General features: G+C 39.3%; 1 protein-coding gene across 3 annotated transcripts in view; it reads left to right on the forward strand.

Moving 5' to 3' along the window:
* Window positions 1-26,136, forward strand: part of RBMS3 (RNA binding motif single stranded interacting protein 3) — a 440,168-nt gene extending 414,032 nt beyond the window's left edge. For 2 of the 3 annotated variants that reach the window (XM_026064203.1, XM_026064204.1), the window contains exons 12-14: window positions 20,486-20,490; window positions 23,414-23,494; window positions 26,005-26,136. In XM_026064203.1, the coding sequence (XP_025919988.1) occupies window positions 20,486-20,490; window positions 23,414-23,494; window positions 26,005-26,136 (218 nt within the window). The remainder of the gene's footprint in view (window positions 1-20,485; window positions 20,491-23,413; window positions 23,495-26,004) is intronic. The other variant, XM_026064206.1, reaches the window with a different exon arrangement.
* The last annotated feature ends 223 nt before the right edge of the window (window positions 26,137-26,359 follow it).

Genomic DNA, 26,359 nt, shown 5'->3' on the forward strand with positions numbered 1-26,359 from the left:
GTCCAGTTCTGGGCTCCCCAGTACAAGAGGGATGTGGCACTACTGGAGCAAGTCCAGCGAAGAGCYACAAAGATGATTAGGGGACTGGAGCATCTCTCTTATGAGGAAAGACTGAGAGAGCTGGGCCTGTTTAGCCTGGAGAAGAGAAGGCTGAGAGGAGATGTTATTAACGTACAACCCGCCTGGACGCAATCCTGTGCAATGTGCTCTAGGTGACCCTGCTTGAGCAGGGGGGTTGGACTAGATGATCTCCAGAGGTCCCTTCCAACCTAAGCGATTCTGTGTGATTCTGTGATTCTGTGATTTTTCAGCCAAAACAGACCTCTGTGGTCGCCTAAGTGAAAATTGACTTCAAATCCGCTTCCAAACTTTCCTGATTCAGGATGGATGCTGGGTTTCTAAAATATTGCTTCAACAGAAAATTTATTCTCTAGTGAGAGAGCTAGTGAAATGCCATAAAGGCCTTTGCATGCCTCATATCTCATGGGAATTACTCTGTCTTTTAATGCTCTCTAAAAGATTAAAATATTCTGTCCAAGCTGGAGCATTTCCAGAGGGGAGACCCTTCACAGAGGAGCACTCCCCAGCCCTTTGCTTAGGAGAGTTACCTGAAAAAGGATGACCTCTTCCAATTCCTGCCTTGACACTAGAAATGGGATTTGAGTTTCGATCTTGCGTTCCTGAAGCACGTGTTAACCCCCGACGGGGATTCTGGATGCCTCCCTCCCTCCCAGCACTTGATTATTTAGTTGGGGACATGGCGAGGGGGACTGCGGGCTAACCGCTGGTGGGGCCACTCGCTTAGAGCTGGGAGCATCACATTCATCAGCCAGAAGAGAACAGGTTTCCTACAGCCCCACTCAGAGCTAACTGCGCTCCCCTCGGGCTATGGGAAACCTTGCCTCACTGGCCCCAAGAAGCACAAGAAACTTCATTTAGGGAATCATTTGCAGTGAATAGCAACAGGAAGTTTTCTTTCTTTCCAAACCCCCCAAAGAATGCCTTTAATTTAATTTAATTATTTTATCTATTTTATCTGTGTTTTCATTTTATCTATTTTTATCTATTAATGAATTGTCTGCATAAAGTCGGACACCTCTGCTATACCAAGCACTCCTGGGATCAGGAGGAGGCGCTAAGGCTATCAAGATGCCGGGCCAAGAGAGTAACAGCAGACCCCTGTTTCCTTCATGCCACTGCCCACCTCAGGAATAACCCAGAGCTGCAGCAAATAATCCAGCTGAAAGGATGGTACAGTGCAGAGGGGGAAGGGATGAGGTAGTGAGTGAACTGTGGCTCATGGCAACTCAACCCCACGTCCCTGCACTTTGGGAGAATATCCCAAGTATAGCGTTTGCATCTCCTAGTTGCTGTACTTTGTGCTTCATCTGCGAAGGACCTAATTCCTTTCTGCCTTTATGCAAATCAAATTGATTTCCACCAGTAGAAATACAGTTTGCGATACTGATGAATTGGGAGGCAAGTGTGCTGCTCTGATCACCTCCCCAGAGCTGCCTGAAATCAGGAGTTAAGCAGAGAATCTGCCAGAGGGGCAAGTTTGGCCGTATTTATATGTATTTTTCATACATACCTCTTCACTCAAAAAGAGCAGAAAGCACTTACACAAGTAGACTGGCTGTGGGCAAATACATAAAGAAAACCAAGCTTAAATTACGTCAAGATTACAGCAAAAAGGCATAAACTCTGAATATTTTGATTAAGGCTGACAATCCAGCCTCAGCTCCCACAATTGTATTAAAATGAAATTTTAATGCCCAGAGGCATAATGTGAGCACAGAGAACTTGTTTTAACCTTGAAATTTTCCTTTTGTTTACTAGTTTATTATTATTTATTACAGTAAGTCTTGCTTTTCTTATGTAATATTCATCTACAATTAGGTCTACTATTAAAAAAGATAGCATACAGAGAGAACAAAGTGAGTGGGTCTGTATGGGAAGCACTGAAAGAACAGCATTAGTATGTGTCTAATAATATATGGAAGCTGGAATTGTTCCATCATCAACCTGTCATTCAAAATGTTTCTAATACAGCAATTGATCTGACATCTGTTTTGCGGTTTAATAAAGTTGTGATTGATGGCCTGAGTGCATATAATATAAAAACCTTTAGAAATATAAAAACTGAGCAGTGTGATCACTGCTTTCAGTCTCTGTGGCTCAGCTCCTTTTTACTGTGGCACTTGCATGTTTGGCTGTCAGCAGCAATAATCTGCCTCTTCAACGGAAAGCAGATTTGCTGTATTCTTTCTCCTGTGCGGTTCATTCCTGAAGGAAGTTTTCTGTTTAGTACTTTCTTGTTCTGGGTTTCTTTCCCCTCCCAGCTGTTAGTATCCATTTCTGATACTGCTTGGTGCCACTCTCATCCAACAGATTGCGGCGGCCTTTCTCAGTCCTTGCTGGCAGATAGGTAATTCCAGCGATTTTTTTCTTGTTCGAAATTGCCTTAGTATAATCTTATTTTATCTTAAACCTTTGAGGCCCATACCAATGGGAGAGTGAGGAGAAGCCAGGTTTTTACTAAAACTGCTAGCTCAACTGTGCTGCTTAATTGCTCTTCAGGCTTGCAGCCAGTTCACTCAGCTCTCAGTTTCTAATTTAAAAACAGGCAACTTGCAAAATAAGCTTGCCTTCCCACTTTTTAAACCAAAAAAAAGTTTTAATAGTCCTGGATACCTCTGAATTAAAAATACAGTCAGGTAGAAGAACTGCATTAATGAAATGTGGGCTTCTGTTGAAATGGCAAAGCACTCCAACTCAGCTTCCCTGGTTGATAGTATCACCAGAAATCTCCCATTGGAATAACAGGCTTGTTATGCTGGTACATCATTCTTATCTCTCACTTTGTTAGCTCTTTTTATTGCCAGAAGAGCTTGATGATATCTCTAAAACCCTTCAATGGAACAACAAGCTTGTTATAAGTTTTTTATCTTTTATTTCCTTTGGATACTCCATGGTCACTGGTGGTTTAAAATGTCACCTAAAGGCCTCAACAGAATAACTGCTTTGTTCGATAGGGTTGTTTTTTTTAAACTGCAGTTCTATTTGCACATACTGCAGTCACACGGAGCTGAAATATCATCGCATTTCCCTGACGTTCAGAGCCCTGTTACAAAAAGCATTGTCTGTTATTCTAATTGTACATCGCAGGGTCCCCGGAGAGCTACAGGAGCAAAGTTTCTTTGCAGTCTTGTGCCTTTCACATTATCAGGTGTTAATCTTGAAGCTCTTTTATTTTGTTTATTGACTGACTGTTTCAGTTACTGTGTGTGTGGAAAATACAAGACTGAACCCATTGCAAATGAAATTAGCATAGTTCAAGTTGAAATTAAGTAGATGGTCTTTGTCCATTTTCTCAGCCAAGGTCTTGGGCAAATGCAAGTGATTAACAGGATTGAGCAATCCAGGGAAGGAGATCCTTTTAAAGAGAAATTACTCTGGCTGGAAAGGAGAAGAATAGCATAAGCTCTGATGAGAGTTATAAAAAATGAATAACACCTCCCAAAGAGCCTCTTGAAAAGCAGCTCCTATTCGCCTGTTACATAATTTGAGATAAATAAAGGGGCATGCAACTGAAACTGAAAAGCACCAAATTTAAAGCAGTCAACAAGGAACAAGTACGTCTTTGATGAAACATTTACTCAATTTGTAGATTTTACTGCCACTGAATATTATTGACATGAATAGAGTAGCAATCTTAAAAAAATAGATTCAACATTTCTATAAGGAAACATTTACAGATGCAACAGCAGGGTGGAAAAAGCCTTCAGGTTCACAGTATAGGCTGATCGTTGGTAGGGCAAACAAGGAAGGATGTATTCTTTTTTCTTTAGGGTCCATGTTCAAGTCTCATTGACTCCAATGAGAATGGGGTTGGTCAGCCCTTGTTTAAATAAGGCTCTTTCTAATTAGGTGCCTCAGCGTGGCTTCCACAGTCTAGATGTGAGCTATTGGACCATGGTTGTGGTTAGATGGTGTTTTTGAATGAATAGAATTTATAAAATCCCATTTCTGTAGTGTTGCCCATTCTCTTCTGAACTCAGCATTTACTTTCCTACCATTTGTCAGCAGTGGCTTACTGTTTGCCTTTATGTGCAAGTAGGCCTGCCTTCAAAGCCACTACCTACTATAGGCAGAGATGGGAAATGTAAGAGGAGCATAAACACAGATGGAGGGAATCCCATTTTCTGTTCAAGCAGCCCTTCATCTGATCCCAGTGTGTCTGAAAGTTTTATTCAGCATTAAATTTTACCTTCACATTAGACTTCCCCAAATGAACTAGTGCTTTTGTTAAGGACTCCTTGCCTTTCTTTGAGGTATCAGCTAATGACTCTTTCTCAAAGCCCAGATTCCTTTTCAAGGCAGGACTCCAGCTCCTTGATTGTGGTGATAAAAAGTGAAATCAGCACAAAGAAACAGTGATGTAACAACAAAGCAAAAAGTAGCAGTCTAATATAACTCCATTTTTATCATTGGACAAATGTCATTCGTAAAGTTAATTATCTGCAGCAGATTTCACATATCTGTGAACTAGAGTATTCAGGGGCTACTTGCACCCATACCTTCTTGACATATGGCTGCTGCGATACTATTTCATGATTTTTAGAAGTGCTACGTAGTGAAAATTGGAGGGGACAACAGGCATATAATTCAAAGCCATCTCTTCCAAAGCATATATGTTATTTAGCAATAGGTGCAYGCACTGCGTAAAAAAGAAACTTTTTTATTCTGAAACAGAAGAAACTGAAAGGCATAAAACATAAGATCTGTCATATAGCAAGTGGTCTGCAGCATATCCCCAAAAGGCTCACCTTTAGTCCTACTCCCAGAATTCGTTGTTCTTATGTCTATTTGAGATGAACCAAGCATATAAACTCATCTGCTTAGCAACTATGCAAGTAGGTAGATGATTTTCCTAAAAAAACTCAAATGAAAAGAGAAAAAGAGATAAAGTGTATAAACCATGCATGTTCATGCAAAACTGTGTTGATGCCACAGATAACCTGGTAGGTTTGAGGGAGAGAAGGGCTGGTTTACTTTAGACTGGTTTGTTTTTTTGTGATTTGGATAAGATTTAGCTGAAAGGGGCTGTTTATCTAACAGACAGGGAAGCAGGAAAGAGGAACCAATAATAGGTTAAAGAAAAGCTGAAAATAATTCCAGGTTTGTAACATCTTGCCACACCTACAACTGACAAACTCGATAAAAGGTGGAAAACAAAAGTACTCTAAATGTCAGGTCTGTCATCTGCATTTTCTTGATGTGTTTCTTCTTTAGTAAATGTGTTTTCAATTTTGTAATCAAGAACTTAACTCTTTGCCTTATTAGAATGAATCTTGTTTTTATATTCTGCCTGTGTTTAAAGCAGACACAGGTGCCTGGCAGAAAGAAAGCATATGGCTTTCCAGAGAAGTAATGAATCCAAATTAATCAGTGGTGCAGACGAACTCTGTGGGGCCTCTATAGTCCAAGACAAGTCTGAGGATCTTAGAGAGGTGAGATTTTTTGCCAAACTGTGGTAGTGTGAAGGGCAAGAAGAAACGTTTCCCAAAGCTGGTTTCCCACAGCTCTTCACTGCCAAGATCTGGGAAACAATCCTGTGGTCGTGTCGTGTCTTCGCACACTCCAGATACCCATGCGTGCATGTGAAAACTGAGCTGTATGCACAGCAAGAAAGCCGGAAATCCTTGAATGGGCTGTATTCTCAGCAGAAAAGAACACCGCAATAAATTATATGGCAAAGTGGCTAGTTCCTATCTAGCACTGTTGTAATCTTTCATATAATATCAATTCCACCTAAGATGAGGTACTTAAATTATAGCAACTTCCATCACAGACATCATAAACTGACTCCAGCAGGAAGAAAGGGCATAAAGGTAATACACAACAGTAGCATCTAGCACAGTGTAGGTATGTGAGGGGCTTCTACTGAAAGGCGTAAATAGTTTGAATGTTGTTAACATTTTGAATAAGGAGCTGAAAGTAAAATAGGGAAAGTGTAAATTGAATATCTTGCAGAAATTGGTAATATATTAAGAGCTAGACTAGTCTTTGAAATGAAATAGGGAAAGGTCATCATTTGGGACACCTAGAACTCAGCTGGACCAAACACCTCAAAATGCACAGGAAGGACTCTCAGGCACAAAAAACAAACAGTGGTCTAACAGCCTTTTTTCATCTCCAACTTCTGTTTTTCATTGCAAAGCAGCATTGTAATTTCAGTTCAAAACAAGTAATTAAGTAGAACAATTTAATTTTTGTTTTCTATTACTTTAAGTACTGCAAATTCAGGAAATTGTACAAACTTTTAAAAATATTTACTGAGCGTGATGTACCAAGTCTCAGACAAGAGCTGTACATGAAAATAACATTTTATCTTCAATGTCTGAAAACTTAGAAAAAGTGTCAGTTCACTTAGAAAAAATATTTGGGATCGAGAGTTACAACTGACTCATTTCACCTTGTGTTGTGTGGATTAGTAAGTATACTTCTAGCTTTTGGCTGCTTTTTTTTTTGATGGGATGGGCACATTTCGTTAGGCAGTATGTTTCTGCTCTGAGCAGCAAGCTTTGAATTATGTTCCCAGTGATTTTTCGTAGGGAAAACTTCACTGCCAGGGGCACTGGGACTGCATGGAAACACTGGTTTATAGATGCTGTGACATTTCTGAAGGTGACACACTGCCACATTATTGAAAACACGTACAGTGGAATTAAAAATTAATTTCATTTGCTTGTTTTTCAGTGTTTTCCACATTTTAATCACAGTGACAAAAATAACATAACCTGTGTGGAGGGCAAAGGCCTGGACCTGCTGCTCCTCTGAAAAATGATTTTCCATTGAATTTCACTGTCTTTTCCCACAGTGTATACCTCTGAACTTCAGTGCACAGTGCATTTCACAGTTAATCCACATGACTTATCAGATGGTCGGCAAGCTGGTAGCCCAAAGGTTTAAACTTCCTCGAAGACAAATTGTCAGAGTTTTGAGGTATCTTTCTTATCTTCATCTGGAAAGAGCAGCCTCTTGAGGGTTCACTCTTTTGTGAAGCAAGGTTAAATGAAGAAGCTGAAAGGTACCATCTTCGTACACCATGTAAGACACTGGTATCCTGTATATATTGTGATTTCAGCCTGAAATTCTCAAAAAAGGGTAAGCTTTGTTCAAATGATTTACACTTCCATAGGGAGTTGCTGATGGCTATAACCTCTGCCCTCAGATGGTATTTTATTATTTGTGAGTTATGGGCGACTCCGTGTCGGTGCCATGGTGCTACAGAACCCTTTTGCTCCAAAAAGCCTCAATTTGGGAGGCGAGCTCTGCTATAACTAATAATTACTATGAAACAGCTCAGTCAGCACATTTCATTAAACTGCAGCAAGGGGGTTGAGAGCAGCTGCACTGAGTGAATTTGGGAGTTTGCTGAATTGAGTTGTTTTTTCTAGCAAGGTAAATGAACTGTTGAACATGGCAGATTTCTGTTGTGTGGCAGATGAGAGCTGCACCACATCAGGATGAGTTCAGGGAGCAATCGTGTCTCAGAGAGGCACCATCCTTTCCCACACCCATGGAGTTAGTTCTGCTTATTCTTTTGGGATGCCTTATGGTCTTTGAATATGATGCACCCAATATTGCCTTTTTAATTGGAACAGTTGTACTATAGCAGCAGCCAGTTTCCTAGAAGCTTAGTAGCTAAATGGCCAAGCTATTGCACATTCCCCAGCTTCAATTCCCTGTTTTTCTGTGCTGAATGTGTTTGTCTTGAAAGTTTGCCTCAAATCAGTACAATATTTCTATGATGCAAACTGATTTCACTGATGCAAATGTTTCATTCTGTTTGTGTTCTCTTGCCTGCCAACCAATATTGTGCACAGGGTTGGCAGTGTAGACTAAAGATCGTTCTGATTTCCAAACGGATTTTTTTTCAACCCTTAAGGCACCTAACTATTCCCTTCCTTCAATACTGTTTAGCATGATTCTGCTTTGTTGCCAACCCTTTCCACATAAAACACCTGCACAGGGCTTAAAAGTGAATTCTATTTGTTCATTTTTGTCCATTTTTGCCAGTGTTAATCAGAGTGACGAAAATAGCATAATCACAAGATAGAGAAAATATTTGGCTGTGGTGATACTCCCACAGATTATGGTCTATCCACAGAGTCCAACTGGGTGCTCAAAATTTTAGTATTCAAAGGTAATTATCTAGCAAAAATTATTTTGCTGCCTTTCTCTTAATGTAGGGTTGCTACCAGATAGCTATTAGTAGGGCTGATTTCCTGTGAAGATGACAGGGTTTTCTCAGAAACTTCAGCTTTCTGATAATAAATGGCTACTTCATCAGGTTGGTCATAATTTAATTTATTTTATTTTATTTTAATTGAAGTTTTCTACTTTGAGGTAAGAAAAAGGATGTCTTTTTTCACTTACACTTTCCAGATTAATCCTATTGCACATTCATAAAGTTTATTAATAACTAGAAAATGATACAAGTGGCAACAATTTCAAATTTCCTTGATGAGCTGCAGGACATAAGAAATGATTAATAGAAACAAAAAAAAATCCATTCTGTGGATGGACATCTTGAATAAGGGGGCTCCCTAGCATTATTTATATAGCTTGAACCTGAGCTAGTGAGAGCAGACCACTGACCTTCCTGAAATTTCTATCCTTTCTTTAAAACTGAATGTAAAAGTGTTGGAAATCAAAAATGATTGATGGAAAAATTTAAAGTAATTCACATGCAACAAAAGGCAAAGAAAAGAATGATACATTTCAAGGCTTGTAAATCCAGCCACTCTTTTCATTAATTTTCTTATAAATGTCATGATTGGCATTATATTTTCACGTGTTTCAAAAGAGAAAAATATGGCTTGGGCATCAGAGCATCATCTTGAGTTTACTTTTAATATTAGGAATTTTATGGTATTGCATACACTATTGGATATGTGTTCCAAGGAATGGTAATATATGATTGCAAATACAAATCTGGCACAGACGTGTAACGAATTAGTGTCTTTGGACTGTAATTATTCCATAGAGAGCCTTGCAGACAGAATGAAGCCCACTGCAAACTAAGAAATCGCAACCCTTACTGTTAGTTTGCTCTTCTGCAAGCTGTTCAACTGAGACAGCTGTGGAATTTCTGTGGAAACTTTTTAACTCCAGCAGCTCAGGCCCATATCATGCAGATAGCTGCCGACTGCTTCTGTTTTTTCTTAGAAGTACAAGTAACATAAGAGGGGATCTATATCATTCGCTTTTCCTCCTGGGAGTACCTGGACTTCAGTCTTTAGAGAGATATCCTGAGATAGAAAATAATTGATAAATAGTCACAGCATCACCTATATTACAGGTTATATTCTCAATGTGCTTCAAAACATTAAATTTTATGGTACCGCTTAGATAAGTAAGCAAAGTAATGCTTCAGTTTCCTTCAAGGAAAATGAACTCCATAGAGTGGACTCTTCTTTATATCATGGACAGCAGATCCTACTGCTAACCTAGGGATAGCTCAATGGTATCTCTGATGCAGAAAGGATGTTCCAGGCAAACCGAACTTCTCGGAGGGATAGACTGCTGTCATCTGTCCCTGTCACAGCAGCTGAGCTATATGGCACTTTCCTCTCAATAAGAAGAGTAGATTTTACCTATTCAGGTTAGATTTGGCTTTATTTCTTCTCTCTTCAGTGTGTCTAGCATTGGAGTTGATTTGCTTCTCACCCAATATCTGTCATTAATTCATACTGTCAGCAGATCCTCTATAATAATAATGAAAAAGTTTGTAAACTAAAAGTTTACACTCAGCTAAATTCCACTGTCAAAATACATCATGAATATCAAATATATTTTGACATTTTCATATCCTTGACTTCACTAATAATATGGACAGCTGTGTCTTTGTGGTTGTATTTTATGGTTTTAATCTCTGTTTTTCTCTGTTTTCATCCTCACGCTCTGTGTAGTCTTTCTCATGATCCTTCGCAACAAGCAAAAAGTTCCAATCCTGAGGCTACGATGCCAGTAAAGCAGATGCTCTTTCAATTCACAATTATAATTGCATCAAAACTAGCAGGGGATATTACTGCTGGACAGGCTGGCAGAATCACACCCTCCTACCCCCTATTCTGAGATTAAATTCATTGCCCCTGAAACCAGCCAAAAAGGGAGAGAAATCTACAGATTCACTTCTACAGCTTCATGATTAGCCAGTTTTACACTTTGTAAATGTTAACTGTTCTAATTTCTATTTCAAGGCTTGGGAGTTCAGCATAACACTCATATGTCAGCAGTGATCCTTCTTTGTAAGGTGAATCATGCTAAGTCCTATGGCCTTAAAGGTGTTGATATAAATTTATTTGATGGAAAAATAGCCATTTTGTCATCTTTGTCACATTCTTGGAAAAGAAAATCTTTCCTGCAATTAGGACTTTCTCCATTGCAAATATTTGCACAGCACTTCATCTTTTTTTTTTTTTTAGTGTAGAAGGAAAACAGAAAGGGAACATTTTGTAGATCCACCAGTGCCAGTACAAAATGAAGATGTCGGAGCTTTTCAGTCAGTGTGCCAAATGACTAACATAACAAAACCAAGAAGTTCATCAAAGAACCAGAAAAGGCAACCTGGCTTACAAATAGATACGACAAGATCCTCGTGGGAAGAACAGTTCACTAACTAGGCTATGGCTTTTCGAACAGGACAGCGTGTTTTCACCCATCCTGGTTACGTGCCTGTACAGGCTGAAGAGCAGTTGTGCAGCATTTGTTCCTTTTCGCATGAGTGGAGCAGAGAGATCTGAAATGTTCACTGATAGCTCCTGTTAGGGCCTGTGTAGTATTTTTTAAATATACGCCTCTAAGGAAGGCTAAGGATGACTGAATTTCACTTTGGTAGCAGTAGGTAGGCTTTCTCAGCTGTGAGGCATTTTTTTTTCCAGGACTGCAAGTGGCATCTATGCCTTGTCACTGATGACATTTAAGGGAATGTATTCTTTCAGGATTGCCTCCTCATGCAAGGAAGGGTGGAAGACATTTTTTCAGATTTACAGCCATGGTGTTTCTTGTGACTGTTCTTTCAAAGTAGATGGGGCAACATGCTACAGCCATTTCTTCTACTCCCAGGTTGATCTACTTGAATCTTTCCCAAGTATTTGCAAAGAAGCAGTGGTATCCCATAGAGGAAAGCCAGAGTACCTGATACTGTTACAGGAGAGTATACAAGACTGTCCGTCCCATTGGCCTTAGCACTTGTTAGAGTTTTGCCATCATAGACAGTAATATTTTATTCATCTGTCACATCAAATTCCATTTGAGAGGATGCTGTATGTTAGAATTTTTGTCAGTTTTAATACTCAGCCATGAGTTATAATATTCAGTGAAATTAATGTATTATAAGTAATGTGTCTGCAGCTCTGACTGCGAATTATGACACATTTGAAGGACCTGTCCTTTCTTAGAACCCATCTCCAAGCTCTATTGGTTTCATTTGCCATTTGGACTATGTGTCTTGTAGCATTTTCAAGCAATAACTACACAGACATTTAGAAAGGAATGAATAAATGTCTCTAGACTTCATATTTCAACCAGCTATAATTTTGATAAAGTTCTACTAAATCAGGATTAAATGTTTGGAAATTGCATACTGAAAAATCTTAGCAGATATTCCAGAGTATCCTCCTCCAAATACAGTGGTGCTTCTCTTAGTACGTGTTTTGGCTTCATCTTAAGATCTTAGGTTGAAAAGCTCACTGGTCTACAACATTTTCTGTATTTCAGCTGAAACTGTTTCTGAATGTGCACAACTGCAAACTTTTCTTAAAGCCAAACATGACAGGGGCTTTTCTCTTTTCTCTCTTCCCTTTTCCTTGCCTTGCTTTTCCTTCTTTTGAACTGGCTTTGGGCCAAGACTTAACCATGTTTTTGAGTTGGATGCAAAGTTTTACACCTGCCTCCCTTGGCCTGCTCCCACCCCATGGAAACACAGCTCAACCTTGTAGCGTTGTAACGCTCATGAGAGACACCATAATACATTGCCTCAATGAGAGCTGACAGTGCTCTGAGAAATATGACAGTACTTCTGCCCTTGATCAGGCTTCCCATTTGAAAGTTTTCATTTTGGTAATTACACCCTTCCCAGATAGTAGCCATAGCCATTGATCATACTAATATCATTATAACTGATTCCCGTAAGTCACCTTTTAAAGACACTTTCTATGGTTTCTCCCCCCCATATCTTCTTCCTCTGCAGTCACAGGATAAGACTTTTTTTGTCTACCCTTCATCTGATTGATTAGAAATGCCACATACTTCCTTTACGTATGGCCTGGTAATATACACATCACATTTCTTCCCTTGGGATCTTAATCAGAACAAGTAATGGCCTTTAGCTTTTCTCATTAGCAAAATGGAAAAGCACCATACCCAACCCATTAGAAATACACCATTGTAATACGAGCTTATAGAAAAATGGCTGCATGCCAGCAGACATGGAGTGAGTTTTCCTTAAAAGATTTTCAGCAAAAAAAAAAAAGTCACCCTTTTTGTCTGGCACGCAAACATTTGAGCCATAACTTATCACATCTGTCTGTCAAGCATTTTGCTGTTACTCCTTAAGTGCTGTTTGGACAGCTCTGTCATATAAAGGGCATTCATAAGGAGGAAATATGGGTGTCTGTACATGTATTAATGTCTTCCCCAGTGTAGATTCCCTCCACGGATTATCCTTCTCAAATTCCATTCCTATCAGGATTTGGAGGAGAGGAGGAAGTTGGGCAGGATTCTGTTCTGTTTTGCTTTGTTTTTAATTTTTCTCAGAATGTGCTAACCTGAAAAAATGTGACACGAACAACCATTATTGCTTACTCGTCTATCAAGTGTTTACCTGAGAGAGTCGTTACGCTTTTTTTAGCCCTGTCTAAAACTATTTACAATCAATACACTGACAGTGAGGGCAAGACTGACTGAGGGTTTTTTCCTACTGAAGTGAATTCCTTTTCTCTTGGCATGGACTGTATTAGGCCTAAAAAATATTAAAATTCATACCACCAATATTTGTGCTTATATTATCCAGAACTGTAAGAGGGTGTTTAAGCACAAATCTGTACAGATTGGTAATTGTATATAATTTGAATGTATATGAGCTGACTCTGTCTCCTTTGGAAAGCCAGCACTGAAGCAATACAAAGAGCAGCCTTGGAATGCTGCTATTCAGCCAGCACTAAAACACATCTGTTTTACTGGCCCCTTCCAGCATTGCTAATGTAATTCCTGGGAAAAGAAATACTAAGCACACCCAAAAAGCTATATTAAATAATGTGCTCTGGGGAGTCGGTGCTCACTTTCTTTAAAAAAAACCCAAACAAACAGAAAAACCCTCAGGTTTTCTGGGTCTTGACTTGCCCACCTGCACAAAGTGAGATTCAGAGCAGACGCATCAAGCCAGCATTCTTGGTTGTGTCTCACATTCCATCAGCTATGCTGATCACATCTTTCCAGCAAAATGACGTATCTCAGTACAAGGCAAAGCAAATAGTACATGGAAATAATATGAAAGACATGCGGTACTCAAAAATCAGTCTATAGGGCCACTTTAAGACAGTTTGGTCAGGGAATTAGTGATTAGATGACAAGACAGGAAACATTAAGGTAGAGGAGGTGCCTTTTGAAATGTCAGGATTTTTTTTCCTTCTTTCATTTTCCATTTTAGTCTTATGCTGTTTGTCAACTTGGTATCTTTCTTTTATCCCTTTTTTCTCATTTGGATGAAACAATTACAAATACTTAGTTTGGGAGAGATTAGTTGCAGTTTTTGCCACAAAATAAGTTTCAGAGCTCAATACTGTAAGCAACTCTTAATACATACATAATAGACAAGCTTATGACATGACAATATAATTCAGTCTACTTAGCTAGCATCCTGGCAAAAGGCAAGGTTTCTCCTTTGGTTATACAGCCCTGGAGCTGATGCAGAATAATGTGTTTCAGAGATCCTCCCACAGTTGCTAATTAACATACTTAGGGGCAGATTCGGAAATATTCTTACTCAGTCACACTAACAATAGGGCATTGACATTAATTTTAAGGGGAACTTTATGCTGTAAAAGTTGCAGGATTTTGTGGGAAGCAGGAAAAAAAAACCTCACAAAGAAGCCTGATATAGCAACCTTCTACTGCTCTGCCATGTAAGCAGAGCTAATGATCACGTAAATGCATTTGAAGATTTTAACTGATCCAATTCATACTCTAGTGAGAAACAGTGTTGTGTACTGCGTTATTTTAAAACATAGTACTCTAGATGCATCGATATTTTCATCAGCTATTAAAGGTAAGTATACTCTGTTATCCCCCCTCTGACCAAATATTAACATGACTGATACTTTTGACTAAGTTATAGAGGCAAGAAGAGCTAGCTGACCAGCATCCGTGATTTCCAGTTTGTGGGAAATTCATCTTATGAAATTTTCTGATTCATCTTTTAAAAACTCAAAAAGATTCTCTTGTGAACCAAAAACTCCAAACAAAAATTAATTTTTGGAAACAAAGGCTCATGGTTTTTCCAATCCAAATATAGTCTACAAGACCCTGACAGCTGCTGACTGGTATAAACATCCCTCTCGGTTGCTCTCCTGCTCCACGTCAGCTCTCAGTCAGCAGCTGCATAGACGTTCTCAGGATTTCATGTTCCAGGGCAGCCCCACCATGTCTGATGCTTTGGACAGGCTTCCTAATGAGCTGGCTTACAGGTCTGCTTACTTAGGAAGAGTTTAGTCCTGGGAGCTGCGTCACTGACAAGTCTGAAACCCCCAGCAAGCCTGCTTTGGCAGAAGACCCAGTGGGATTGTCCTGAAGGAGAAGCAGGGCACTGGCTGGGAGCCTCAGTGGGGACTGCAGGTTCCCAGGTGGGCAGCAGGAGGCAAGGGGGTTTCAAAGCTTTACCTGAGAGCAGAGGGGCTCTCGGGGCTCTCCCACTCCCAGCTCAAAGATCCCAACTCCGTGTTGAGCAGCCTGGAAGCCCCCAGTGTTCTCATGTGGCCGTGGCAGCCAGGGCTCTTAAGGACATCAAGGTCCTCAAATCGAGGTGGCCCAAGAGCCAGGCTCCCCAGGGCTGAGTCCATGTCAGGATGTAAAGGAGAGTCTTTAGCGCTGCCCTGCAGAGGGTTGCTGGATCCATGCCACCTACACTGTGACTTTGCAGGACATTTGTTTACACATGACTGCCAGCCAGCAGGCTGATTTTCCTTGCATGCTCAGACACAAAGGCCCAGCATGTCCCAGAGGATGCATTCCCCCTTGCCTGAGCCTTGCCTGAACTTGGATGTTCACCATCAGTATGGGAGGAAAGTCTGATATTTCAGGGTATCCCTAATGCCCCCATTAGCTTCCAGTGTAAGCCCTAGCAGGAAACGCAAGCAATGTCTGCAAGATATTTTGCACTTACTGAATTGGCAAGTTGTCCTCCACCTCTAGATGAATCTTTGAGATGCCTTCTTTCTTTTATTGTTCTTTTTTTTTTTTGAAGCCAGTAATATCCTTCATTGCAGTTTACCAAAATATTTTAGATTCTAGGAATCTTTCAGAGATGGAGGACTGAGCAATACTGTGCTTCATCTGCTTTTAAGAGTGTCCAAGGTATATTTTTGTAGTGTAATGCTAGCATCTTACTGCATTATATCTGTCAGGCATGACTGCATTTTCATGCAGGAGGTGATGAAACTCCTCCTGCTTCCAAGGATAATTAGAAATACTAATGTTCAGGTAACTTTTTTTGTGTTTCTACTGTGGTATTTTTCAGCTTTTAATTATCCTTGCTTCCATCTGTTTCATTCTTAAACAGTTGGCCCATAAGCTGTCCACTCTTAAGTCTGGTTTGAAAGAGCAAATGGAAGGTGTATGCAACTGTTGAGCAACTGATGAGCAACTGTTGTTTAACAAGTCCAAGGGGTTTTCTCATGTTGCTTTAACAACAAATTTATCCATAATCTGGAAGTTCACAGACAGTAGTTTGCTGCTCTTCAGAGTCTTCAAATTCATGGAGATTTAACAGCCTCCAGAAGAYGTTTACCTCTAAAAAGCAATTATTTGTTCACATAGATGGCTATGTTATTAATAATAGCTTAACATGCTTTTGTGTTGAGAGTTGTATTTTCACTGACACATTTATTTTTTTACTTATGTTGAAAATATTCTAATGGTTCAGGCTTCCTTCTGCCTACCAGCAGCCATTCATCAGGGATTAATAGAAAGAATTGTATTTAGATAGAAAGCATACGAATTTTCAGCCAACAGGTTACATAGGCAGTTTTTGTGTCAGAAGAAGCAGTTATAATTCTGCTGCATTACACCTTTGTTCTTCAGTATACAAGATCTGAAGGAGTAAAAGTATGACAGAACCTCAATGATTACCAATCCTGGCTGGCCAAGACTGATGCACTTCACTCTTTTGTTATATTGTCATTGCACCCTGTTTCTATCTAGGGTGCTGCAGGTAGGACAGTCTGTAATAAATGATGTACAAACCCATGCTCAAAAGCTTGCCCCAGAGATCTTACAATGTACATAGGCAGAACAGGTACAAAGAAGGTATTACAAAAAGAAAAAAATAAAAAGCCCTTTTCTGCAGAGAAATAGATACCAAGAAGCTAAGAACAAGAAGGATTCCTATAAAAAGTTTCATGTGGCTATAATGCAAGATATAATCAGAAAAGGAACTTAAGTTTCACGTCCTGGTGGGTTTTCCTCCATTTTCCTTCTTTTCAGATACCAGTAAGTTCTTTAAGTTCCTTTATAATGTCAGCCTTTAGTCTCTAAAAAGTGGTTAAAATGAATGTATTAACTTTTGGGTTATCTGCTTCTATAGACATTCCTGGAGTGCTGTTTGCATTAACTGCAGTTTTTACAAACACTGGATTTTGTATGCTAATGAGAGCATGGTGCCCAGCTGTATGTGGTGACCGGACTGTTCTCACATTCATTTACTCTAAATAGTCTTTATCTGATTAGCCCTGATCACTCTCCTTTAGTAGAAAGCCTGAATTTTGGAAATAAAGGAAAGATGTGTTAATATGGAGATTTTAGCTCATCTGCACTGTTTCTTCAGTACCTTTGTATTACTCTGCTTTCCAGAGGAACGGATTTGTGAAGGATACTAAGAACTCCTGAAGAGAAGAAGAGATTAGTTTGTAAATATAGTTTTTGAAGTTATTATTCTCTCTACCTTCATTTAACTTACTCAGAGAATTAGGTAACATCTCATTAGGAGGGTTGAAAGGAAAGTGATAGCTGGTGTTCCTAAATACATTTGTATTACTGAGCAGCAGGGAAAGAAGGTTAAATCTTGTAAAGATTTCTATTCTCTGCCTGAACAAAGAGTGCAGTGGCCCAGTGATGGGATTCTGTTGAATGACAGTGCTATTCTTGATAGTGCTGTGGTAATTGTGTGGTAAAATAGCATAATATTTTAGGCCAGGCTGATAATTATTAGCAAAAATATTGTAATATATGCAAAAACTCCCTATCTTTTATTCTCACATTCTTTAATTGGGAAAAACTAAGATTAATAACAGCCATTGAATAATTACAGGATTGAACTGGAAAATGAGAATGCTTCTGAGTAGCAAAAGATATCTGAAGTTTAAAGTAAAAACTGTGGCTGCTGGATATTGTATTTCATTGAACTGCCACTGGCATTGATGAACTAGATGGTCCTTTTCTATTCCTGTGTTCCTACGTCTCTGAGTCAGACTATAGGATAAGAGGACACAGCAAGGCAATGTTCTTTTCTATTGGAGAACAGGATATTTTCAAATGAGAAGGTGGAACCAGGGACAAAAGAGAAGCAGTTTTATTCTATGTGTCATTAAAGTTATAATCACTTCAAAAAGGTCAAAGACAGATGCAGTTTTTCTTCTTTGCAAGGAAAGAGATTTGAAAGTGGGAGGGCAGGTTTCCTTCATGAAAAAAAGTTGATAAAAATAAATCCAGCAACAGTCATTTCCTTCAGTTTTCCAGCAATGCAAATGTTTTCACATAATTCTGTTAGTGATGCAGTGTCTAGACTTCTCAGATGGTTTAAAAAAAAAMCCCAGCAAACCCTGGCATTAGTTCTGAGAATCCTAAAAGGCTAAGTCATTATCACTGTATTATAGCACATGCAGTGATATGAAACCACAAATAGTCGCTAAAGACCAGAATGCGAAATCCTTGCTCATTTAATACACATAGGTTAGCTTTTACTCATACAAGGAGTCCCATTTAATCTTCCTTCAGCAGGCTGCTGTGGTGTAAATGCTCACCAGCATATACCAGGATTCTGCAATTTGGCTCTGACCATGACTGAAAAGTCTGTGTGCCTCTCAGGAGCATGTAGGTTGATGAAATAAGAAGAGCAATCTTTAATTCTCGCAACAGCTATACGTTTATATAAAAACAAAGCAAAACACCAGAAAGCAGCATTTTTACACTGCTTTATAGAAGACCTTTTCTTGAACATTTATTCCTTGCTCATTGCCCCTTGTCCGTAGTAAGGCTGCTTATCTGAATAAGTATTGTTCAGGGTTTCCCAATCTACCTCAAACATATATATTAATACCGTATTATATACATTCTTTCTGATTTACACTGTAATCATTTTGTAAAAACCCATGGTACTCATGGTAGCCAAGACAATTAATTCATGTATCAAGTAGTCTTCATCTAATCACAGCTGTGCTATTTTATAGGCAACTAGGCCTATAAATAGAATTGTACTTTAGGGTGGTTTTTAATAATATCTATTAAAGACCTTCAGAATTCAAATGAAGCATGTGGCCAAAGTCTTCTGGTGGTTTAAACTAAGTTGCAAGAGGCACTCAGTCTCGCAGGTGCTGTCTCAGTTCAAATGCAGCACCAAATAGCTGGCTTCAGAGGTGTTTGCTATGCATCGCAGCTGTAGTCGCTTGCTGAGTCTCTGTTAACTTGGGCCCAAGAATGGCAGGCCAGAGACTTGCTAGGGTAAATGAATAAGTGGACATTAGCTGTACCTAAGTCTTTATGTAAAAGCTCCTACAAATTCCCTTCAGGTCACTCAACTCTACCTTTGATGGGAGAAATGGGTTATCTTACTGCAACCTGCTCACTCTGCCAGATAGAGGCAGCTGCCTTCCCTCTTTTTTTTCTTCCCACTGTTTGCCGCCYTTATGGGTTTAGTGTTCACTGCAGGCTCCAGAAATGTCTTGCTTGGAGCCAGACTGGGATACCCCACTGTTCACAGATCTGTAAGAACTGATGTTGCTCTCTGAATTAAACATTATTCTTCCTACAGTTTCATTTTCTCCCTGTCACCCTGCCTTCTCATCCATTTGTTACCTCCTTTCATTTAACTCTTTGTAGTCATGTAGGGTGATTCTCACAGGGCAGCAGAGGTGTAAGTGTATATTACTACTCTCTCATTTTCTAGCTATATATTTTTCACATACTTCAAGCATTTTCAAAAAGATAGAAGCAAAAATCACATTAGAACAAGGTGTGAGCAGAATATCTGATGTATCATATAAGCTTAATTGGTGCCCTGATAAGTGAAGTCCGAAATTAAGCAGTCAAGTATCGTAAAGCATGCAGTTATATTAGAATACTGCACATTGGCAGTGCTGAGAATGTGCACTCTGTATACTTAGGAAGAAATAATAGCAGTTTAGAAAGAATTTAAGAGCACCAGCACCCCCAGCAATGTCTCTTTTTTTCTCCCTAGTAGAAATGATCAACTTTTAAGAGTCAGAGTACCAAACAAGCCCCTTTATACCCACCAGATCTGTCATCTGTTCCTGTAGAGTCACTATTCATTTTACTGTCAGAAATAAGCAGCTTCTACTTTTAGACCAACAAAGCTGTACAGTTGTGGAAGAATGAGCAATCTTTTCTTCTGCCTTGTGCATAGTTTGTTGAATGACCGATCTAATTCCAGCTCAAGAATCTTTAATCCTAATGGAAATGTGTGACAAAGAAAGAATGGAGTTGGATTTTTCAGATTCTCTCATTTCAGTGCTTACAATACTAATATTTAGTAGAATTAACTGATTATTTCTAAGCTAAGCATGTGAGAGTCTCTTTCTGTCTCTCTTTCACACGTACATATGGACACACAGCTTGCCTTTAGTGAGTGTGGTTCACAGAGAAGATAAATCTCAGTGACAGTCGTCTAACAGAGATGTCTTCTGTGTTTGTCATCTGCCTGCTTCTAACTTAAATTAGTTTCCTGAGGCAGATGGGAATCCATGTGAAGACTGTGTGCTTCTGCTGGACCTCTGGTCCACTTGCAGCTGCGTCACTACAGAGTCCCTCAGCTAAGGGATGTCCTCATCCCGGGTGGTCCTGAGCAGGTCAGATATAAAAGGTTCAGTTTTCTTCTGAATCTCAGAACTTTTTCTGAACTTCTTTTCCACATCCCCAAGTAGCCAGTACACAGCATCTAGAGCACACCATTACATAAAATAGCTAGGTGAAGTGTCAGGGACACCCAGGGAGAGACATGGACTCTAGTGGGCTCAGTGTGTGCCCAGGAATCCATTTCCTTTCTGATTATCCTATTAGCAAACAAACTAAATTAAAGCAGAATCTCAGTGATAGGCTTCTAATGGTGAAAACAGATCCAGCAGTGGTCTCAGTTGGGACTCCTTGTGGATGTGAAGGGGATTTAGATACTTAAGACCAGCTGCACATCTCTGAGAATATACAGGCACCTCAATGAGTCCTTCAGCGAGAGTCTGGAGACTAGGAATCAGTTCCAAGCCTTTCTACATGTTTAATTGTTGACCTGGTTACTCTTCTGTGAAATGGTGAGCTTACCTTTAAATTCACGAAGATAAATGCATTAAAGATACTTGGGTACTCCACTAAAGTACACAGTATATGTACCCATAATACATACCAGTCTGATACTATGTGGTCAAGAGGCAATTGTTAAGCAGCAGTACTTCTCTGTAGGATTGAGCCTTGGCTAACTTATACGAGCCAAATTCTTTTCCAGAAAAACTATGATTTCATTTGTGCCATTGGTTCAATTAACTTGGCCCAAGCCAAGAAGAACTCCAAACGATTTAACCAAAAGGTTGAGCCACCGTTACGATGGACATTTACACAGGCAGAATGTTATACACAGGGAAGAAGTAAGATTCCTACAGTTCTTTTAGGCGTCTGGCACAAGTGGGATACTCTATCCATTCTCTTGCAATACCAAGAGCAATGCTTGCAGTGTCAACAAAGATACCAATTAATTCCTGGACACCTTCTATTGTTGTGCTACAGAATTCCATGCCAAATGATTTTGCAAAAAATTAAGTGATCTGAATTTAAAGGCAGTCAAATAATTTGACGTCTATATAATAAAACTTGTATGTGTTTGTGTAAGGTAAAAGAATAGCAGACAATTGCATCTTAGGAGTCTGAGTGTATGCTGATCATCTGCTGGGTTCAGGGAAGAAGTCTGAGAAAATCAAAGTTGAACGAGGCTACTTTGTTCTTTAAATTAATGCTTTTAATTGAAGAGATATATATTCCTTTGGGAGAAACTAGCTTGGACAGGTATTTAAAACCCTTGTAAGTCTTTGCAGAACTATAAGAGTGAGTGCTTCGAGTTGATGTTAAATATTGACACATTTAGAACAATGCTACACAGCAGATGTCATCCCGACATGTGATGGCAACATGACAGAGGAGACTGAATGAAACTGAAGCAGTTCTGGAACACCCTGCTGTAACAGTCTCATTAGTTCCTAATCCCTGAGGCAGGAGAATAGCCCTACTGTATCGAGTACAATGGGGATAGTTGGGCTAATGTCTTTGGTGGCTTAGCATTCATAAAAAAATATTGAATTCAATTCTCTTTCTGAAGAAGAAGAAAAAGGAGCTGCAGAAAGTGATGGGCTGATACAAGCACACATACACTGGGGGCACTCCAGTCTCTCTTTGCCCAAGTTAAAGAAAACGCTGTGAATTTCAGCAACAATATTGTAATGATTTTCAGCACAATATGCTACTTATAATGCAAGTTTACAATCTGTCCCCCCTGTTTTCTTTACTAGCTTTTTTCTATAGAAAACAATTTCATTTAGGTCATTCCTTTTTTTTCTTTTCCTTGAATGAGGGCTTCAGAATTTAGTGCTGGAATTGTTAAATATGCCGTTCTCATTCCCTAAGCCCTTTCACCAGCATTGCTGCAGATTCTGCACCCCACTTTGCAATTTCATAATGCATGTTTGTGACAGGCATATCAAACCATCCAGTTATTTTAAAATTGAGGTGAGAGAGTGCTTTAAATGTAAATTTTACTATAAACAGTGGAATAAAATCTTGCAAGCACTTCCTAGCTCTGCCAGGAAGCCAAGCTATATTTAACTCATTTTAAAATTCATCAAATACATTCTGGGTAGATTCAGATCTTCGGCATGTCTTTGAAGATAACATGTAGTGGAAGTGTCATATAGTCAGTCGTGGGATTGAGCACATTCTGAGATTCTTGTCAGTGAAGACATACAGTTAGGACTGGATTGTAGAAGGAAAAGTACATATAGATCTGACAACTTAATATTGCTACTTTATTTGAAGATTTAAACAATCTGTTGCATTCAGCTCAAGAGCTTTTTAGGAAGTGCTGTATGTAAAGAGATTAGTGCCATACCAATGGCAAAATCCACATCCACTCATAAATTAAAAAGAGAGTTTCTTACAGCGCTTGGGAGAGAAAATAGAGAAGCTAATACCGTGTGTTTCTATAATAATAATTCAGAGAGGTTTCTAGATGCTTAGAAAAGATCCCTGGATATTAAGAATGATCTGTAAAAATTTAGTTAGGGTTTCTATGTGTAAAAGGAGACACTCAGAGATCTCTTCCTCCTCCTGTCTTTTTCCTGTCTTGGTTCCAACTCCCCTGCAACTTTGTATCCCTGTAAACTCCATTGCTCTTATTTATAGGGTTATATAGAGACTGGAATAAATCTCAAATTTCATGCTTAATTTTTTGTAGGTGTCATTAAAAGATTCCAGAAGATCGTTTAGACCTTTTTGTATATGTAAACACTATATATGCTGCTATCATGCTCCTTTGTGTTTTATTTGTAAGTACAAATAGGAGTCTCTTGCTTTTAAAAAGTAGGTGAAAAATAATGTAATCATCTGAGTCTGCCAGAAGGATCTTTTGCTGTTGCCTATATTCAGATATGACCTCACTTTGAAGTTCAAGGTTATGATTTTTAATAACTAATAGGCTACATTCACTAAAATTATTAATTAAAAGAAATATACTAATTAATTAAAAGAGTATACCCTAACCAACAAACTGTACAGGAAATTGAAAGTGTCATGTTTCTACTACACTCTATGCAGCTTGATTGTGGTTCTCTAATGTTAATTTGCCTTTGATTTGTTCTAGTACATGACTGCTGCTGCACCTATGCAAGGGACCTACATTCCCCAGTACACTCCTGTGCCTCCAACAGCTGTCCCTATTGAAGTAAGTTTAATTCCGTCCATGAAAACAGACTGAAGGGGCAGCACAACTCTTTATCTATTACGCTTCATTGTACCTGTTGTTTGAAAGGGGCCTAAAGTCACTTCATGGAATGGTACATCTTTCTGCTTTTAAAATTAGGACTGCATGTTCTTTCTCTCTTTTTTTTCCCTTTTTTTTTTTTTTGGATGATTTGCAAATGCTCTTGTTTTGCCTTGTTTTGCTGTACAGTAGGACGTGTAATAAAACAGCGGTGACTATGATTATTTTTTCCCCATGTATTTGGGAGGGAGGTGGGAAAAGGCAGGAAAAGAAACCCAGCAAGCAGACCATGAACCCAAAAGCAATTCCAAGAAGAGAAGCCTGCAAGAGGGTTTGATGCGATCCTTAGCAAGTATAGGTAATTGCTGAAACATTTAGCCACCAGAAAAGTGATTGAGCAATGGAAACCTTCCTCTTGCACTGACTGAGTGCCTTTTCATCCTTGAGGAAGGATTCGCTCCCTCCCTCCTTGGGGCTGAGTCATGCTGATGACAGTCTAATGAGTATTTACCCAACCCTGTAGACCGCAAGCTGCTGGGAGAACATCAGCTCAGCCTCCACCACGGTGCAGCTTCGTAAGGGCAGCTGAGCAGAGCAAGAGGAGGGAGGCTTGGTGTTCTTCTTCAGTGCATGCTTCTCTTTGATGCTATCCTCTGTCATTAATAGCTTCTCCCCTACTCTGGGATAACATGAGGGGTGTCAGGCTCTCAGTACTTTTATCTTCAGCTGTGTTGGCTTTGGAGTCGATTTTATTACTACTTTGTGCTTTGAGGATGCTGTGTTAGCAGTGTTGTCGGCATGGCTCCACCAGCAAAGTGGACTCATCCTGGTTTCTCATGGTTCTCTACAATTACCGAGATTCCCAAATGAGTTCCAGCCGGAAAGGCTGCTACTATTTTGTCATACTGAGCTGGTCATGTTTTAGTCTTTTTTGCTTGAGGATAGTTTTGCCCTAAACGCTGTTTGGTTACAAATGGACCACGGATGCCTATTTTGAATAGCCATTCTTAGGTATCCAACTGGGCAGATGCAAATCCAAATTAAAAGGAGATGGTGGAATGGAGAGGAGAGTGACTCATGCAGCTGTGCAGCTGCATGCTGTGCTGGCCAGTGCCAATAAGAAAGTGAGGTTAATCCTTCCTGACCCCTCCTCAATGTCACCCACTGGTATATTCATGCCTGATAAAGTAAGATGGTATAGTAATTGAATATTAAATATCTTAATATATAGCCTGTCTTGCTCTGATCCAGTGATGATGATTATTGTTATTGCTAATCTGTATTTATGTAGCGTTATGAACCAGGACCTGAGTGTACTAGATGCTCCACCAGCAGAGACCAAAAATATGGTCCCTGTCCCAGAGAGCTTACACTCACAAGATGAGATGGACAGTATCAGAGGGATAAAGAAAAGGAAGCAGACAGAAAAAGATAGTACTGGCAGTCTGTTAAGCAATAGATATGYAGAGCTATCTATTTTCATTTACATTTCTCAAAAATGAAACTGATACTTTTTCACAGATAATTTAAATTAAACTACCTGTTGTTTACATAGGACTCAAATAAAAACAAAGCAAGTGCTTTGTGCTCCCTCTTCTGGCTCTGTTGTGTGCAATACAGTAATCAACTATGTTCCCAGAAGAGACCTGCTAGCATTATAAATGTGGTCAACAAACCCAACACGCAAGTAAAGGAAAGAAAATATAGCTTACTTTGAAAGCCTGCAAAAATAATTAAAAATAATATTAATCAGACTGTCTGAATAGGATAAGAAATAGTGCACAATGTTAAATTCATACGTAACAACTATTATTCAACTTTTTTTTTTTACAAATCTATACATAAAAACAAAGCTTCATTGCAGCTTTGACATAACAGATAAAAATTTTTAGTGTGAAGTAAATTTATTTTTAAAAAGGAACATACATAAAAAGTGCATACATGTGAGTGTAGTACTCTTCTAAGAAGGCTAGAATTCTGTATGGTACATAATAAAGCAGAGAGCGGTGGGGCTAGATTCTGCCCTTACCACATTGCAAATCAGGCAAAATAAATGCAAAGGCATTGTGAAGCTGGGGTAGTTAAGTGAAAATCAGAAGAGCCATATATATGTTGTAATAAAAAGATAAGGGGTAAAATCCAGTCTCCACTGAAGTCAGTAGGAGTTTTGCCTTTGGCTTTGAATGGGTAGGGAACTGCTCTCAGAGGTGCAGGTATTTTCCACTGCTGCCTGTGACAGCAAAGTACTGCAGGTGTCTGTGTAATAAGGAAGCTTCTCGCTGCTAGATTAGCGCTCTCCTTAAACTGATGGAGTGTGTTGTGTTAGCATGTGGTTCTGCTATCTCAAACTCTCAGCCATGCGGTACATCTAGAGAAATACAGGAATGGTGAGCTGGTGCTGAGCTCCTTCTTGAAATTCACTGATATGAGTAAAATTAGTAAGTTTTTCATGTTCTTATTTGCTTCCCTAGGGTGTTGTTGCTGATACTTCTCCACAAACAGTAGCATCTTCATCACAGGAAGCCAGTGGTCAACAGCAACAGATGACAGTGGAAACATCCAGTGAACATGCGCCTGCATATTCTTACCAACAGTCTAAGTAAGTAGACATATGTTTTGTGACCTGAAGGATATGTCTCTTGAATATAGTGGGCCAAATTCTGCTCTCCATTTCAACAATAAAATTCAGAGTAGCTTCATTAAGTTCAGATGAGTTCTGGATATATAGCAATGCAATTGTAGAAGGTTTTGGCAGATGGCCTCACTTTGGCAAGTTGTCTTTGAGTTCCTGCCTGCAACAATATGCTTCCTAAATGTCTTCTGCTT

This window comes from Apteryx rowi, unplaced genomic scaffold (assembly GCF_003343035.1).
Source record: "Apteryx rowi isolate R43461 unplaced genomic scaffold, aptRow1 scaffold_210, whole genome shotgun sequence".
NCBI lineage: Eukaryota > Metazoa > Chordata > Aves > Apterygiformes > Apterygidae > Apteryx > Apteryx rowi.